Below are 14,454 nucleotides of genomic sequence, written 5' to 3'. Positions count from 1 at the left end.
CTGTCGGATAGTGTCCCCCGTCGGATAATGTCCGCTGTGTACTGCGCATGTACACAGGACAAGCAGACTCCGAAAATAGCTGAAGATGAACGGCGCCTGCACCGCGAGTCCAGGTTCTAGCCCCACCATCCAAGTGGACATAGAGTTTGAATAAAAAGAGCAGACCGAGGCAGGCAAAGCGAGGCCTCTAATATCTGCAGCCCTATGTCCACTTGGATGGTGGGGCTTGCACCTGGACTCACGACGCAGGCGCCGTTCATCTTCGGAGATCCAAATCTCCTTCTGCTCCGTACTGCGCAAGCGCTGCACCTGCTCGGTACGGGGCGGACACTTTTCGATGGCCGGACTGTATATGTCACAACACCGGCAGACATCGGGTCTGCCGGACCTGCTGATTGGCTCCTCCTCTGTCCAGTGGGCATTTGACACCTTTTGGGGACCAGTGATAATAATACAGTGATCAGTGCTAAAAAAAAATACACTGTCACTTTACTAATGACACTGGCTGGGAAGTGGTTGACGGGGCAATCAAAAGGTTAAATGTGTGCCTAGCCAGTGTTTTTACTGTAGTCAGGGAGGTGCTTTTACTAAGGGAAAGCATGGACCCATGTTCCCAGGAACACAGAATCCATAACTTCCCTACTGACAGAACGGCGATCTGCCTTGTTTACATAGGAAGATTGCTGTTCTGCTTGTGTACTGAACGATTAGCGGGTGCTGGCGTATATTGGGTCCATGGGACCCACTCGTTATTGCGATCTTGACTAAAGTGCTTCACAATTCTTTCTATGCAAAGAATTCACTCTGCTCTTCTGAAACCACAGCTGTCAAAAGAAAGGAAGAGGAAAAACCGGGCAATCTGCAGAGAATCAAAACATTCTTTATCAGTTAAACTTAAAGCGGGATTCCACCCTAAATTGGAACCTCCACTGATCGGAACCCTCCCCCCCCTCTGGTGTCACAATTGGCACCTTTCAGGGGGGAGGGGGGTGGAGATACCTGTCAAAGACAGGTATTTACACCCACTTCCGGGCATAGACTCCCGTGGGAGTCTATGTCATATCCTGCCCTGCCGCACTGTCTGCTGGGACACACACGGGTCCCAGAGACAGCGCAGACAATTCCTATTGCGCTGTGCGACTCGCGCATGCGCAGTAGGGAACTGGGAAGAGAAGCCGATTCACTTCACTTCCTGATTCCCTCACCTAGAATGGTGGCGGCAGCAGCCGAGAGCCGAGCGATCGATCGGCCTCGGCTGCTGGCATCGCTGGAACCCGGGACAGGTGAGTGTCCATTTATTAAAAGTCAGCAGCTGTAGTATTTGTAGCTGCTGGCTTTTAATATTTTTTTTTTTTTAGGTGGAATCCCTCTTTAAGTATAAACATTGTAACAATTTGTCAATGGAATAGACTTTGTGTGTAAGTGAAACAAGTTTAACACTAAGGCCCCATTCACACCTGAATGTAGCATTTTCAGGCAGAAAATAGAGTGATTTTTACTGCAATTTTGCGGCCTTTTTTACCGCGTTTTTTGCTGCGATTTTGTGCAGGGCAAAAGGTCACCAATGTTAAAAGAAGAAAAACGCCCAAATCTGCCCCGATTTGAGTGACAAAAAAAGGGTCCAGAACTTGTTTGAGCTTTAGGCGGCTTGGAGTGGAGATGTGAACCATCTCCATTGAGAATAATAGATTTTTTTCCCCTCCAGCGTTTTGTAGCTTCAGGCTTCAAGCTACAAAACACTCAGGTGTGAATGGGGCCTAAACCTTTTTCTGACATTTGTTGGTTTCAAATTAAAATCTTTTTTTTTTTTTTTTGCTAGAAAATTAGTTAGAACCCCCAAACATTATGTATATATTTTTTAGTAGACACCCTAGAGAATAAAATGGTGGTTGTTGCAATATTTTATGTCACGCTGTATTTGCTCAGTGGTCTTTCAAATGCAGTTTTGAAAAAATGACTTTAATGAACTAAAAAAAAAAAAAAACGAACCAGTAAAGTGAAAGATTTTACGTTGCGAGAATCGTGATTTTTTTTTATTTATTATTCTAAGTTGGAGAGAGCTGCCAGCAGAGGCGGCGGGCACTCGCACCTGCCACCTGAAAGTGCCTGATCACGTGTGTGTGTGTGTGTGTGTGTGTGTATGTGTGTGTATATATATATATATATATATATATATATATATATATATATATATATATATATATATATATATATATATATATATATATATATATACACAGCGCAGCCACCCTGTAGCAGTAAAACTGCTATAGGGTGGTCGTCAACTGGTTAAACGAAATATATTAAAGCTACACTGTGTTTTTTAAAGCACAGAGCACACTTGACAGCATAGTGCATCTTACTGCAAAGGTGATTGTAGGTGCATCGGCGCACTTTCAGTAATAGTGCAAAGTATTAATTACACAGAGCTGATATACAGTTTTGTCTACCAGTGCTGTTGGACTGAAAAGAGAGGAACACGCTGAAAGCTTGTGCTGAAAATTATATTAAGCAAGTCATCTTTTATTGAATATGTTTTTTCTTTTTTTTATCAGAACAAATAAAACAAATGTTTCCTGTTTCCCCCAATCCTCCCTCCTCCCTTCCCAGCCCCTGGTCCTGGTTCACACAATGAAGGTGTATGGCCCTGTTAGCAGGTTTCTATTGCAGAGAATGCAGGTAGGACCTCATAACACGGTGTGTTATGAGGTTCTGCACTTACCGCTTTCCTGCTTCTGAAAACTGCCCAGTTGAACCCTAGACTTAAAGGGTAACTCCACTTTCCTTGAGGGAAAAAAATAGCAAATAAAAAAATATGTATATGATGGTGTATACAATTGTGACACAAGCCATATTGTAATGAACGTTATTAAAAATGACCTTTCCATTTCAATTCGCCGCTGCTGTAATTTTCTTTAAAATGCAGTATGGTGACCTGGAGGCGTTCTACTGGGGGAGGCGGGTAAACAAACCTTGCACAGTCCTGATCTGACACTCTCCACCGGAAGTGCTGGAGGGGGAGAGAGAGCACACCCCAGGGTCTCCCCTTCTCTATAGATTTGTCCTGACGCTTTCTGCGCTAAGCTGACAGGAGTAGTGAAGCTGCTGTCACTACTCCTGTCAGCTTGTTGCATCAGGTACTCTAATTGCAGAGCCCAACCCCCCCCCCCCCCCAATCACTTAATATCAGCGCCCAAGGCAGCTTCACCTCCTGCCCCCTGCCCTCCCCCCCCCCCCCATCACTTAATATCGGTGCCCAAGGCAGCTTCACCTCCTGGCCCCCCATCACTTAATATCAGAGCCCAAGGTAGCTTAACCTCCTGCCCCCCCCCCCCCCCATCACCTAATAACACCACTCAAGGCAGCTTCACCTCCTGCCCCCCCCCCCCGCATCACTTAATATCGGTGCCCAAAGCAGCTTCACCTCCTGCCCCCCCATTACTTAAAATCGGCACCCAAAGCAGCTTCACCTCCTGCCCCCCTCCCCATCCCTTAATATCAGCGCCCAAGACAGCTTCACCTCCTGCCCCCCCGCCCATCACTTAATATCAGTGCCCAAAGCAGCTTCATCTCCAGCCCCCCCCCCCCCCCATCACTTAATATCAACGCCCAAGGCAGTTTCACCTCCACCCCCCTATCACTTCATATCAGTACCTTTAAAGCTTTGGCATAAATAACATTTCTAGATGCTCCCTACCACACAACAAAACTTCACTTTTTTTTCAAATTCAGTTTCACTTTAATGAAGTTCTGAATCCAACCAGTCCTCAGCTGGAGTGCTTATAAATGGTCCTTATCCTGCTATCGGTGGCGAACACGCTACCACAGGAAGCAATGCAAAACCAATGACATCCTTTGTGTACAAGATCAAATTCCCCAGTGACGTGGCCTGTGTTTACACTGCTGGGAGCCGTATGATCCTACTGACCCACGCACCCGTCTAAAGTCCCTGACACGTGTGAAGTGTAAAATCCAGTGTGCTGGCATGATGGCCTCGGCACGCCACCTACTCTCCACCCTTCTGGAGGTAAACGTCATGCCCAGGCCGGCACAACAAAGCCAGTTATAATTGGTTTCTAACCTTTGGATTGAAAACTGTACATTACAAAATGCACGTATAGCCACATCATCTGCAAAATGCGGGACCTAACTTCTGATAAGAGATCCCAGCTTCCAATATATACTATATAATATATACAGCGCTGTGAATACTTTCCAGATGCACTGTATAGCAGTGAATACATTTTGAGGGCTATACACGTAACAATTTGTAATCAATAAAAGAATGAATTATTGCAAACAAGTTATTCATCATTGTATAACCTGTTGCTGCCCGCATAACACGTGTGGTGGCCAAGGGTGGGCTTTAAGTGCCCGTTCACACCGCAAGAACGTCCTCCAGATCCGTTCCGGATGCGTTTCTGCATGCACTTTTTTAACGTGCTTTTGATGCATTTCCGGACGCATTCCAGATGGGGTTTTTTTCTTTTCTAGTTTATTTCTTTTTTCCCTGTTTTTTTTTTTTTTTTATTATTACATTTTTTCCCCTGGTTTTTTTATTCCTTATTTATTTATTTTTATAATATTTTTTTTTTTCCTGTTTTTTTTGTTCCTGTTTTTTTTTCCTCCCCCCCCCCCCCCACACTGTACTTGGGTCCAGTGCATTTTTTCTGTTCCAGTACAGTTGTGTGCAGAAAAAAAAATCAGCATGTTGTACTTTTTTTTTTTTTCTGGAATTGAAACGCACTGCACTGGTGTGAAACTACGCCATTGGAACCCATATACCCTACTTGCCATGTGTTTTTGATGCAAAAAATAAAAGCACTGCATGTGATGTGAACGGGCACTAATGCCCACTTGGTGGCTGATGTTTCTATGCTGAGAGTTGGCTCACTGAGACTGAGCTATTGAAGGCACCTCTTGGTCCCAACTAATGATTGGTAGCTGGCCAGACCAGCTTCCAATCATGTGACCACTATGACAGCCAATTGGAGACAGTGCTGAAGCGAAGACATAGAGCTAGGTAAGTGTTTTGGGACAGAGTGGGGGTAGGACAGTCAGTGGGGCGTTATTTACCTTTTACTACACTTAAAAGTGTAAAAGAGTCAAGTTTTTTTTTTTTTTTTTTTTTTTTTTTTTTTTTCTTTCATGCATTCTATGCATGAAGGTAAAAACCTTATGTGTGTGCACAATAACAGACATGCTATACGCGGAGCCCTCCAGCACAGCGCGCTCTCGGCTCCCTGACGCTTCCATCTTCACCCGATCTTCCTTCTGGGTTGAGGACTAGAATAATTAACTTGGATTTAATAAGCTCAAAATTGGTCTTTTAGAGACCTAGTCTATATGAAGATGTATTTAAATGAATTTTGGGCACCCAGTTACAGTATGTGCCAATGTCGGTAGAAATGTAATCTATGCAGTCTATGACTATCTTCAGTACAAAGACCATATGCTGAATATTGTGTACACCACCCCCCCTCCCCCCCCCCCCCCCCCCCCGGGATGTAGATGAGGACCCCCTCCCCCATATCTAACAAATTGACCACCACAGCCTCAGATCAGTGAAAGGCAGGATCTCATTGGCCATAATCTAAGCATATTGTAGTTCTTCCAGTCAGGGCCAGTGCTACCACTAGGCAAACTAGGCAGCCGCTTAGGGCGCCGGCCACTGGTGTTCCTACTCTCTTCTCTCTTTTCACAAGCAACTAAGTCTCAGCATCAGCAAGCAGCCTCCACTCCGTTTGCACATAGTGTCAGAGGCGCGGCGGAGGACTATGTCTTTGTCCCGACTCCTGAATGAATAGAAGCAAACGTTCATTGATGGGTGCTGGAGAGGCTGCATTTGATTGGCGCTGGTGAGGCTGCATTTGATTGGCGCTGGTGAGGCTGCATTTGATTGGCGCTGGTGAGGCTGCGTTTGATGGGTGCTGGTGAGGCTGCATTTGATGGGCACGGGTGAGGCTGCATTTGATGGGCACGGGTGAGGCTGCATTTGATGGTGCATGGTTGAGGCTGCATTTGATGGTGCATGGTTGAGGCTGCATTTGATGGTGCATGGTTGAGGCTGCATTTGATGGTGCATGGTTGAGGCTGCATTTGATGGTGCATGGTTGAGGCTGCATTTGATGGTGCATGGTTGAGGCTGCATTTGATGGTGCATGGTTGAGGCTGCATTTGATGGTGCATGGTTGAGGCTGCATTTGATGGTGCATGGTTGAGGCTGCATTTGATGGTGCATGGTTGAGGCTGCATTTGATGGTGCATGGTTGAGGCTGCATTTGATGGTGCATGGTTGAGGCTGCATTTGATGGTGCATGGTTGAGGCTGCATTTGATGGTGCATGGTTGAGGCTGCATTTGATGGTGCATGGTTGAGGCTGCATTTGATGGTGCATGGTTGAGGCTGCATTTGATGGTGCATGGTTGAGGCTGCATTTGATGGTGCATGGTTGAGGCTGCATTTGATGGTGCTGTTGAGGCTGCGTTTGATGGTGCTGTTGAGGCTGCGTTTGATGGTGCTGGTGAGGCTGCGTTTGATGGTGCTGGTGAGGCTGCGTTTGATGGTGCTGGTGAGGTTGCGTTTGATGGTGCTGATGAGGCTGTGTTTGATGGTGCTGATGAGGCTGCGTTTGATGGTGCTGGTGAGGCTGCGTTTGATGGTGCTGGTGAGGCTGCGTTTGATGGTGCTGGTGAGGCTGCGTTTGATGGTGCTGGTGAGGCTGCGTTTGATGGTGCTGGTGAGGCTGCGTTTGATGGTGCTGGTGAGGCTGCGTTTGATGGTGCTGGTGAGGCTGCGTTTGATGGTGCTGGTGAGGCTGCGTTTGATGTGCACGGGTGAGGCTGCGTTTGATGTGCACGGGTGAGGCTGCTTTTTGATAGGTGCACGGGTGAGGCTACATTTGATGGGCACTGGTGGGCTGCATTTGATGGGCGCTTCATTAAAAAGATGGGATATACATGGGCAGGGCAACGAGGGTGGCGGCATATTGAGGTTTCGCTTAGGGTGTCAAAAAACCTTGCACCAGCCCTGCTTCCAGTCTCTAAGCCTCCTTGTTTCTCACAAGTGAACAGTAAATTAGGAGGGATCGTTGTTTCCCAGCATGTTTGTTCATAACGAGCTCATCGTGCCATGTTCGCTTGCTTCTTGGTTAATTTTCCACTCTGGCCGTCCATTGCATTTGCCCATCAGTGTTCATTTCACATTACCATGCTGTTAACCCCTACCTGCCTCTCTATAATTTGATTTTCTTTTTGTGTTCATAGATTTTGTTTTAACCCCAGCACATTTTACATTTGTCATATATTGTTTTGTTTTTGTTTTTTATTTTTTTTTGCATCCGGCTTCTTCTTTTTTTTTATTTTTTTATTTTTTTGGCTCTCCCACCACACCTCATGCATGCGGATGTGTTTTGGCTGCACCTGCTTGCCGCAGATTCCCGTGGCTCAGGCCTCGGACATGGATGACCTAGAGGAATGGCTCGGTACAGATGTGGTGAGATTCTTCTCTGCTTTATGCTGTCTTCTACATTCACTCAAGTAATGCTGTCCTTAGGTGTAGTAACTTAAAATGTATTTGATTGTGTATCGTTTCAGGTAAGGATGTGCCAAGGTGCTCAGCTTCTATTGTGCCTTATGCAGGCCATACGTTTTGGCAATTTTGAGGCTTTTCAAAGCTGGACTATACCGTCCTTTTCAGCCAAGGAAGCTGCCATCTTGGCTTTGGTTTGATCTGTGGGTGTCATGGTGCTTGCACTTGTGATCAGTTATGACCCCAGCTGTTTGGTGGTTGGACGGTTTGGTTTACCGCACAAGCAAATGACGGTTAGCATTCCCACCATGCTGGGAGTGTAACTGTTTTTTTTGACTGTTAAACCGATTTAGTTCCACTTCAAAGGCGAAATAAACCCATCAATTTCATTGTTTCCCCCAAACAATTACAGTGCCTTGAAAAAGTATTCATACCCCTTGAAATTTTCCACATTTTACAACCAATAAATGTATTTATTGGGATTCTATGTGATAGACCAACACAAAGTGGCACATGATTTTGAAGTGGAAGGAAAATTATAAATGGTTTTACAAATACATAGATGAAAAGTGTGGAGTGCATTTGTATTCAGCCCCCTTTTACTTTGATACCCCGAACTAAAATCTAGTGGGACCAATTGCCTTCAGAAGTCACCTAATTAGTAAATAGAGTCCACCTGTACAGCTGTTCTGTGAAGCCCTCTGAGGTTTGTTAGAGGACCTTGGTGAACAAACAGCATCAAGAAGGCCAAGGAACAGACCAGACAGGTCAGGGATAAAGTTGTGGAGAAGTTTAAAGCAGGGTTAGGTTATAAAAAAATATCTTAAGCTTTGAACATCTCACGAGCACTGTTCAATCCATCATCTGAAAATGGAAAGAGTATGGCACAAATGCAAACCTACCAAGACATGGCCGTCCACCTAAACTGACAGACCGGGCAAGGAGAGCATTAATCAGAGAAAGCAGTAAGACCCATGGTAACTCTGGAGGAGCTGCAGAGATCCACAGCTCAGGTGGGAGAATCTGTCCACAGGACAACTATTAGTCGTGCTCTCCACAAATCTGACCTTTATGGAAGAGTGGCAAGAAGAAAGCCAATGGTGAAAGAAAGACATAAGAAGTCCCATTTGCAGTTTGTGAGACACAGGGGGGACACGGCAAACACGTGGAAGAAGGTGCTCTGGTCAGATGAGACCAAAATTGAACTTTGTGGCCTAAAAGCAAAATGCTATGTGTGGTGGAAAACTAACCGCACATCACCCTGAACACACCATCCCCACTGTGAAACATGGTGGTGGCAGCATCATGTTGTGGGGATGCTTTTCTTCAGCAGGGACAGAGAAGCTGGTCAGAGTTGATGGGAAGATGGATGGAGCTAAATACAGGGAAATCTTAGAAGAAAACCTGTTAGAGTCGGCAAAAGACTTGAGACTGGGGAGGAGGTTCACCTTCAAGCAGGAGCTTTGCTCACTGAGTTAGACTGCCCGTGAATGGATCGCAATTATGTCTCTACTGAACCGGATCCATTTCGATCCATTTGTGGGCAGGCTGGTTGTACAGATGTCGATCTCACAATCTGCTTCTGTATAACAAGCCTGTTGGAAGGATTTAGCTCGATCGGTGAGGCCGGCTATAGCCAGCGTTGATGATGAGTGTATTCTGATGGTGGGGAACTCTCCCAGCTCTCAGAATACAATAGCTCTGCAGGAGGGATTCCCCCTTCCGCAACAAATCTGTGAATGAGGGAATCGATTTATTTTCTTTCCTTCAACACGCTGGTTGAAGGATAGAAAACTATTCCTGTATGGTCTGCCTCAATGTCATTGCAAATAGATGGGTTTTTGGCACTACACTCCTTTCTGTGTCATTGATACAAAACTCTTATTCCTTTCAAGATGTCTTTTTATCAGATTGTGTTCTTCAGCCAGCTTCATTGTGCGTTTCTCTTTGTTTTTTGTTTTTCTAGAAGGGGGATGAGCTGGAGGAAGGAGTGACAAGTGAAGGTAAGTCTTTTGTGTTTGCATTCCTCTCCTACATGTATAAAAAAAACAAATTTTTGCTAGAAGACTATTTAGGACCCCCAAACATTATATATTTTTTAAAGCAGAGGTCCTAGAGAATAAAATGGTGGGTGTTGCATATTTTTAAGTCACACAGTATTTGCGCAAATGCTAATTCATTTTAATGCACAAAAACACAATATTATACCCAATTTTTGGGTAAAACATAAAATATGATGTTACACCGAGCAAATAGATACCAAACATGTCACTCTTTAAAATTGCGTCCACCCATGGAAGGGCACCAAATTATGGTACCCAAAAATCCCCATAGGCGACACTTTAAAAGCCTTTACAGGGTTACCAATTTAGGGTTACACAGGAGCTCTGGCGCTAGAATTATTACTCTCGCTCCGACGTTTGCAGCGATACCTCAGATGTGTGCTGCAATCGCTGTTTACATATGTGTGTGTGGGCAGGGCTGCTGTTAAAAATCATGAGGCCCCTTACTGCCTACCTTACCCACCCCCCACCCCCCTAGAAAATAAGTTATATTTTTTGATAAATATACACTAACATTTTTATTTTTTAATTACATATTTACCGCTCCCTCTCCCCACGCTCCACCCCGAAACATCTCCGCTGAGATTAGAGGAGGGGAAGCCAACAAAGTTTCGGGGAAAAAGAGGTGCATAGGGGCAACCAGAAAGCAGGGGATGGAGGAGCAGATGCCACAACTGATGCCACCTGCAGCACAGCTGGAGGGAGAGAGTGGAGGAGAAGCTGGCATCTCTGCAAGGGGAGGCAGAATAGGATCGGTATCTGCAGTAAGGCAGTATAGTTGGCCCTCTTGCTCAGCTAGTGCACGGGGCCCAGGCCCAGTACAGGGAGGCTGGCTGTACTGCCGTGTCAGTGGGCCCTGTGTGCGGGACCAGCATTTTTTCTTTAAAGGATATGTAAAGGTTGATTTAAAAAACAAACAATTATCATACTTACAGTTGGTTTTTGCACAGAGTGGCCCCGATCCTCCTCTTCGGTGTCCCTCAGCAGCGCTCCTGGCTCCTCCTCTTCTTGAGTCCTCAGTTGGAGAGCCACTCTCCCTCATTGCACTCGTGCGGGCGTGCTCCCGTGTCCTGCTTCTGTGTCCATTGACACAGACAGCAGGACTCAGCCCCATCCGCCAACTCCCACGTCATTGGATTTGATTGACATCAGTGGGAGCCAATGGCTCCAATCTACCAATCAGGACCGGAGACACCGGCTGGAGCTGGTGTGCTCATCCCCGTCGTTGAAAAGACCGGGTTCAGGTAAGAAAAAGGGGGGCTCTGGGGGGGGGGTGCTGCATCACAGGATGTTTTGCACCATAATGCATAGAATGCATTATGGTGAAAAACCTTGATGGTTTACAACCCCTTTAAAAAAAATTTTTTAGGTTTTTATCACTTGTATTGCTATCACAAGAAATGTAAACCTCTCCTGTGATAGCAAGCAGTGGCAGGTCCTCTTTACTGAGACCTGTGGGGTCTATTAGACCCCAGATGTCTCCTCTGCCCTTGAGAGATTCGGATCACGCTCAGATCGGTTTGTTTCAAAGCTTTCCTAAGCCAGCAATGGCCAGTAAACAACAGACAGAAACCAGAAGTGACAAAACCCCCTCTTTCTTATGTCACACAGTGGGAGGGAGGACATCCATTCCTTTACTGTGACGCATCCTTACCGGGCTCCCAGATCGCACGGGAGAACCTGGTAAATTGGGGGAGGGCCCCCCTTACATTGCCTGTAAAAGTAATCCAGCGGCTCTTTAGCCGCTGGATTACTTTTGCTGGCTCACGAATTGCTGGCTGGAAACACTGATACCCCGGTTTGGGGGTGTGGGGCATGTATGGTGTTAATTTTACCATTTTGTTTTTTTTAGGAAAGCTGAACTAACCCTTTAAGGCAGGGGGTCTCCAAACTTTCGAAACAAAGGGCCAGTTTTTGGTCCTTCAGACATTAGGGGGGCCAGACTGTGGCCATTGGGGCGTAGAAAAGGTCCCAATGTCGGTGGGAAAAAAACAATGCCCTGTCTTTGGTGTCATTTGGAGGAATAGTATCCCATCATTGATGCCATTGGGAGAAATAGTATCCCATCATTGGTGTCATTGGGAGGAATAGTATCCCATCATTGGTGTCATTGGGAGGAATAGTATCCCATCATTGGTGCCATTGGGAAGAATAGTATCCCATCATTGGTGTCATTGGGAGGAATAGTATCCCATCATTGATGCCATTGGGAAAAATAGTGCCCCATCATTGGTGCCATTGGAAGGAATAGTGCCCCATCATTGGTGCCATTGGGAGGAATAGTATCCTATCATTGGTGCCATTGGGAGGAATAGTATCCCATCATTGGTGCCATTGGGAGGAATAGTATCCCATCATTGATGCCATTGGGAGGAATAATATCCCATCATTGGTGTCATTGGGAGGAATAATATCCCATCATTGGTGTCATTGGGAGGAATAGTATCCCATCATTGGTATCATTAGGCTTCATTATTGGTGTCATTGAGAGTAATTATTATTATTCACAATTTATATAGCGCCAACAGTTTACGCAGTTATATAGCGCCAACAGTTTACGCAGCGCTTTACAATGTATAGGGGGACAACACAATTACAGTACAATACAAAAGGTACAGGAGGGCCCGGCTCATAGAGGGATAAAGGGAGGGGGTGGTGGTACAAAAGGTAATAGCTGCAGAGAATGATTTGATGGCAGTGGCTTGGGGACAGTTAGGTGGGTGTGGGATAGGCTTCCCTGAATAAATGAGTTTTCAGGGAACTCCTAAAGGTGGACAGGGTAGGGGCTGATCGGACAGACTGGGGTAGGGAGTTCCAGAGGATGGGAGAGGCTCTGGAGAAGTCTTAAAGGCGAGCTTGGGAGGAGGTAACAAGGGAGCTAGAAAGCAGGAGGTCCTCGGAGGAGCAGAGGGGACGATTTAGGCAATATCTGCAGATGAGGTTGGTGATGTAGATGGGGGCGATGTTGTGAATGGCTTTGTATGTTGTGGTTAGCATTTTGAATTTTACACGGTGGGGTAGGGGAAGTCAGTGAAGGGATTGGCAGAGAGGGGCAGCAGTCACCGAACGATTAGTGAGGTGTATTAGTCTAGCAGCAGCATTCATAATAGACTGAAGGGGGGGATAGCCTGTGGTTGCAGGAAAGAAAATTGAACAATCTATGGCCTGCCTTAGAAGTCAAGAAAAGTCAACAAAGTAAAGCTAAATCGGAGAGCACAGCAAAGGGTTTTCTGCCTCGCAGAGTTAATAGTGGGCATTCATAGCCTATTTTCCTAGAAAGGATTGTTATTTTCATAGGTGTGCACCCCAAAGCTCAAACACATATGCGTTTTATATACTGACTGTGTCATTAGAGAAATGGATGGTGCGGGCTGCTGTGTCAGTTGTGTTTTTTTATTTTTTTCACAATAATTTTTTTTTTTTTTTTTTTTAACAATTTAGGCACACCCTGTGCGCATGCCTGTGGTTACTTTTAAGTGTAAAATGGAGCATAGGTTAATTTTAAAGATAATTCCTATTACAGTATATAGGAATGACAGGCCTACTTACACTTCTCAAAGGTATTTACCATTTAAAGAGACTCGGTCACCTTGCCCATTGTGGGACAGTGACAGGGTTTCTTTAAGCCCTGCCCACTAACCCACTTGTATTCACCTTTTGCAGCTCTTTAGGATATGGGGGGAGCATGTGACCTCCGTTCATAATGCAGCGCTCCAGCTTAGCAACTTACTACTAGGCCCAAACACAATAATGGAGGGGGGGGGGGGGGGTGACATCATTGTCCCCAAAGTTTGACACCTGGTATCTTGCAGTGCCGTTGACAGAGGAAGGAGCAGCGGGAGATCGCCATGAAGGTGATTATAATTGGCTCAGGGGCTGGGCCTTCTCATTTTCCCGGAATAGGCAAAAAGGTCTCTTTAAAGTGGTTGTCGCCCTCCCACATGAATAAAGCATATCCCTCTATAGCGTGTCTCAGTAAAATCAGTCTGTATATGCAGTAAAAGCAGGGATATGCAATTAGCTGTTGCAAAACTACAAGTCCCATCATGCCTCTGCCTCTGGGTGTCATGCTTGTGGTTGTCAGGGTCTTGCAATGCCTCGTGGGACTTGTAGATCTGCAACAGCTGGAGGTCTGCTAATTGCATATCCCTGCAGTAAAGCATGCTTGTTATACTCACTGTGGAACCTAAGGGGGGGTAATCCTCTGTATTGTGTAAAAAGATTGGTTGATCCTGTCTTCTCTGATCCTCCCCCTCTTCCACAGTCGCCAATCCATCCGTTGATAGTACAGAGCCTTGGATTCACTCTGCACATACTCAGTTTGGTGTGTATTGCTAGAGAGTTTTTTTCTTTTCTTGGGAGAGTGCATGTAATCAGCACAGGGCCAATCAGCACTGTCCAGACAGAGGTTCAGGGGTTCTCATAGGACAGTCAGAGCAGAATGAAAACAACTCCTTCAAGCTTTAACCAGTGCTCGGCTGGACACTAATAGAATTCATAAGACTGGTATACCCTGCAGATATGAAAAGCTAATGATTAAATACGACTAAAATAATTGCATTTCCATATTCTGTGTACTGTGGGAGACCAGATATAGTGAATGCAGGGTCCTGAGTTTAGTAACACTTTTAAGAGCACTAAGTGTCATTTCTGTCTGCTGCTTCATTCCTCTGCTATCATCATAAATCACGTCTGACAAGTTTCCCTAACACCAAGAGAAAAAAGGTAACAGGGAAGGGACCTCTAGCACACAGCCTGTGATTGACAGCCTCAGCTCTGTTCCTGGGTGCTGTGTGAAGTGGAGTGTGTGCCTTCCCTCCAATCAGCTCTCAGAGCTCTCGTCACTGAGCTCTGCAGAGTG

The 14,454-nt window shown here is 45.8% G+C and overlaps 1 protein-coding gene across 9 annotated transcripts in view; it reads left to right on the top strand.

The window, feature by feature from the left end:
• Positions 1–14,454, top strand: part of TOM1L2 (target of myb1 like 2 membrane trafficking protein) — a 118,332-nt gene that overhangs the window by 91,622 nt on the left and 12,256 nt on the right. For 3 of the 9 annotated variants that reach the window (XM_077449519.1, XM_077449516.1, XM_077449514.1), the window contains 3 exons: positions 7,435–7,494; positions 9,497–9,533; positions 13,406–13,447. In XM_077449519.1, coding sequence (XP_077305645.1) covers positions 7,435–7,494; positions 9,497–9,533; positions 13,406–13,447 — 139 coding nt within the window. The remainder of the gene's footprint in view (positions 1–7,434; positions 7,495–9,496; positions 9,534–13,405; positions 13,448–14,454) is intronic. The other 6 variants (XM_077449521.1, XM_077449517.1, XM_077449515.1 and 3 more) reach the window with 3 other exon arrangements.

This window comes from Lithobates pipiens, unplaced genomic scaffold (assembly GCF_037356315.1).
Source record: "Lithobates pipiens isolate NorthernLeopardFrog02 unplaced genomic scaffold, aLitPip1_a1.2 Scaffold_22, whole genome shotgun sequence".
NCBI classification, from domain to species: domain Eukaryota; kingdom Metazoa; phylum Chordata; class Amphibia; order Anura; family Ranidae; genus Lithobates; species Lithobates pipiens.
The sequence above is the reverse complement of the archived record's forward strand: the minus strand, read 5'-3'. Positions and strand labels throughout refer to the sequence as shown.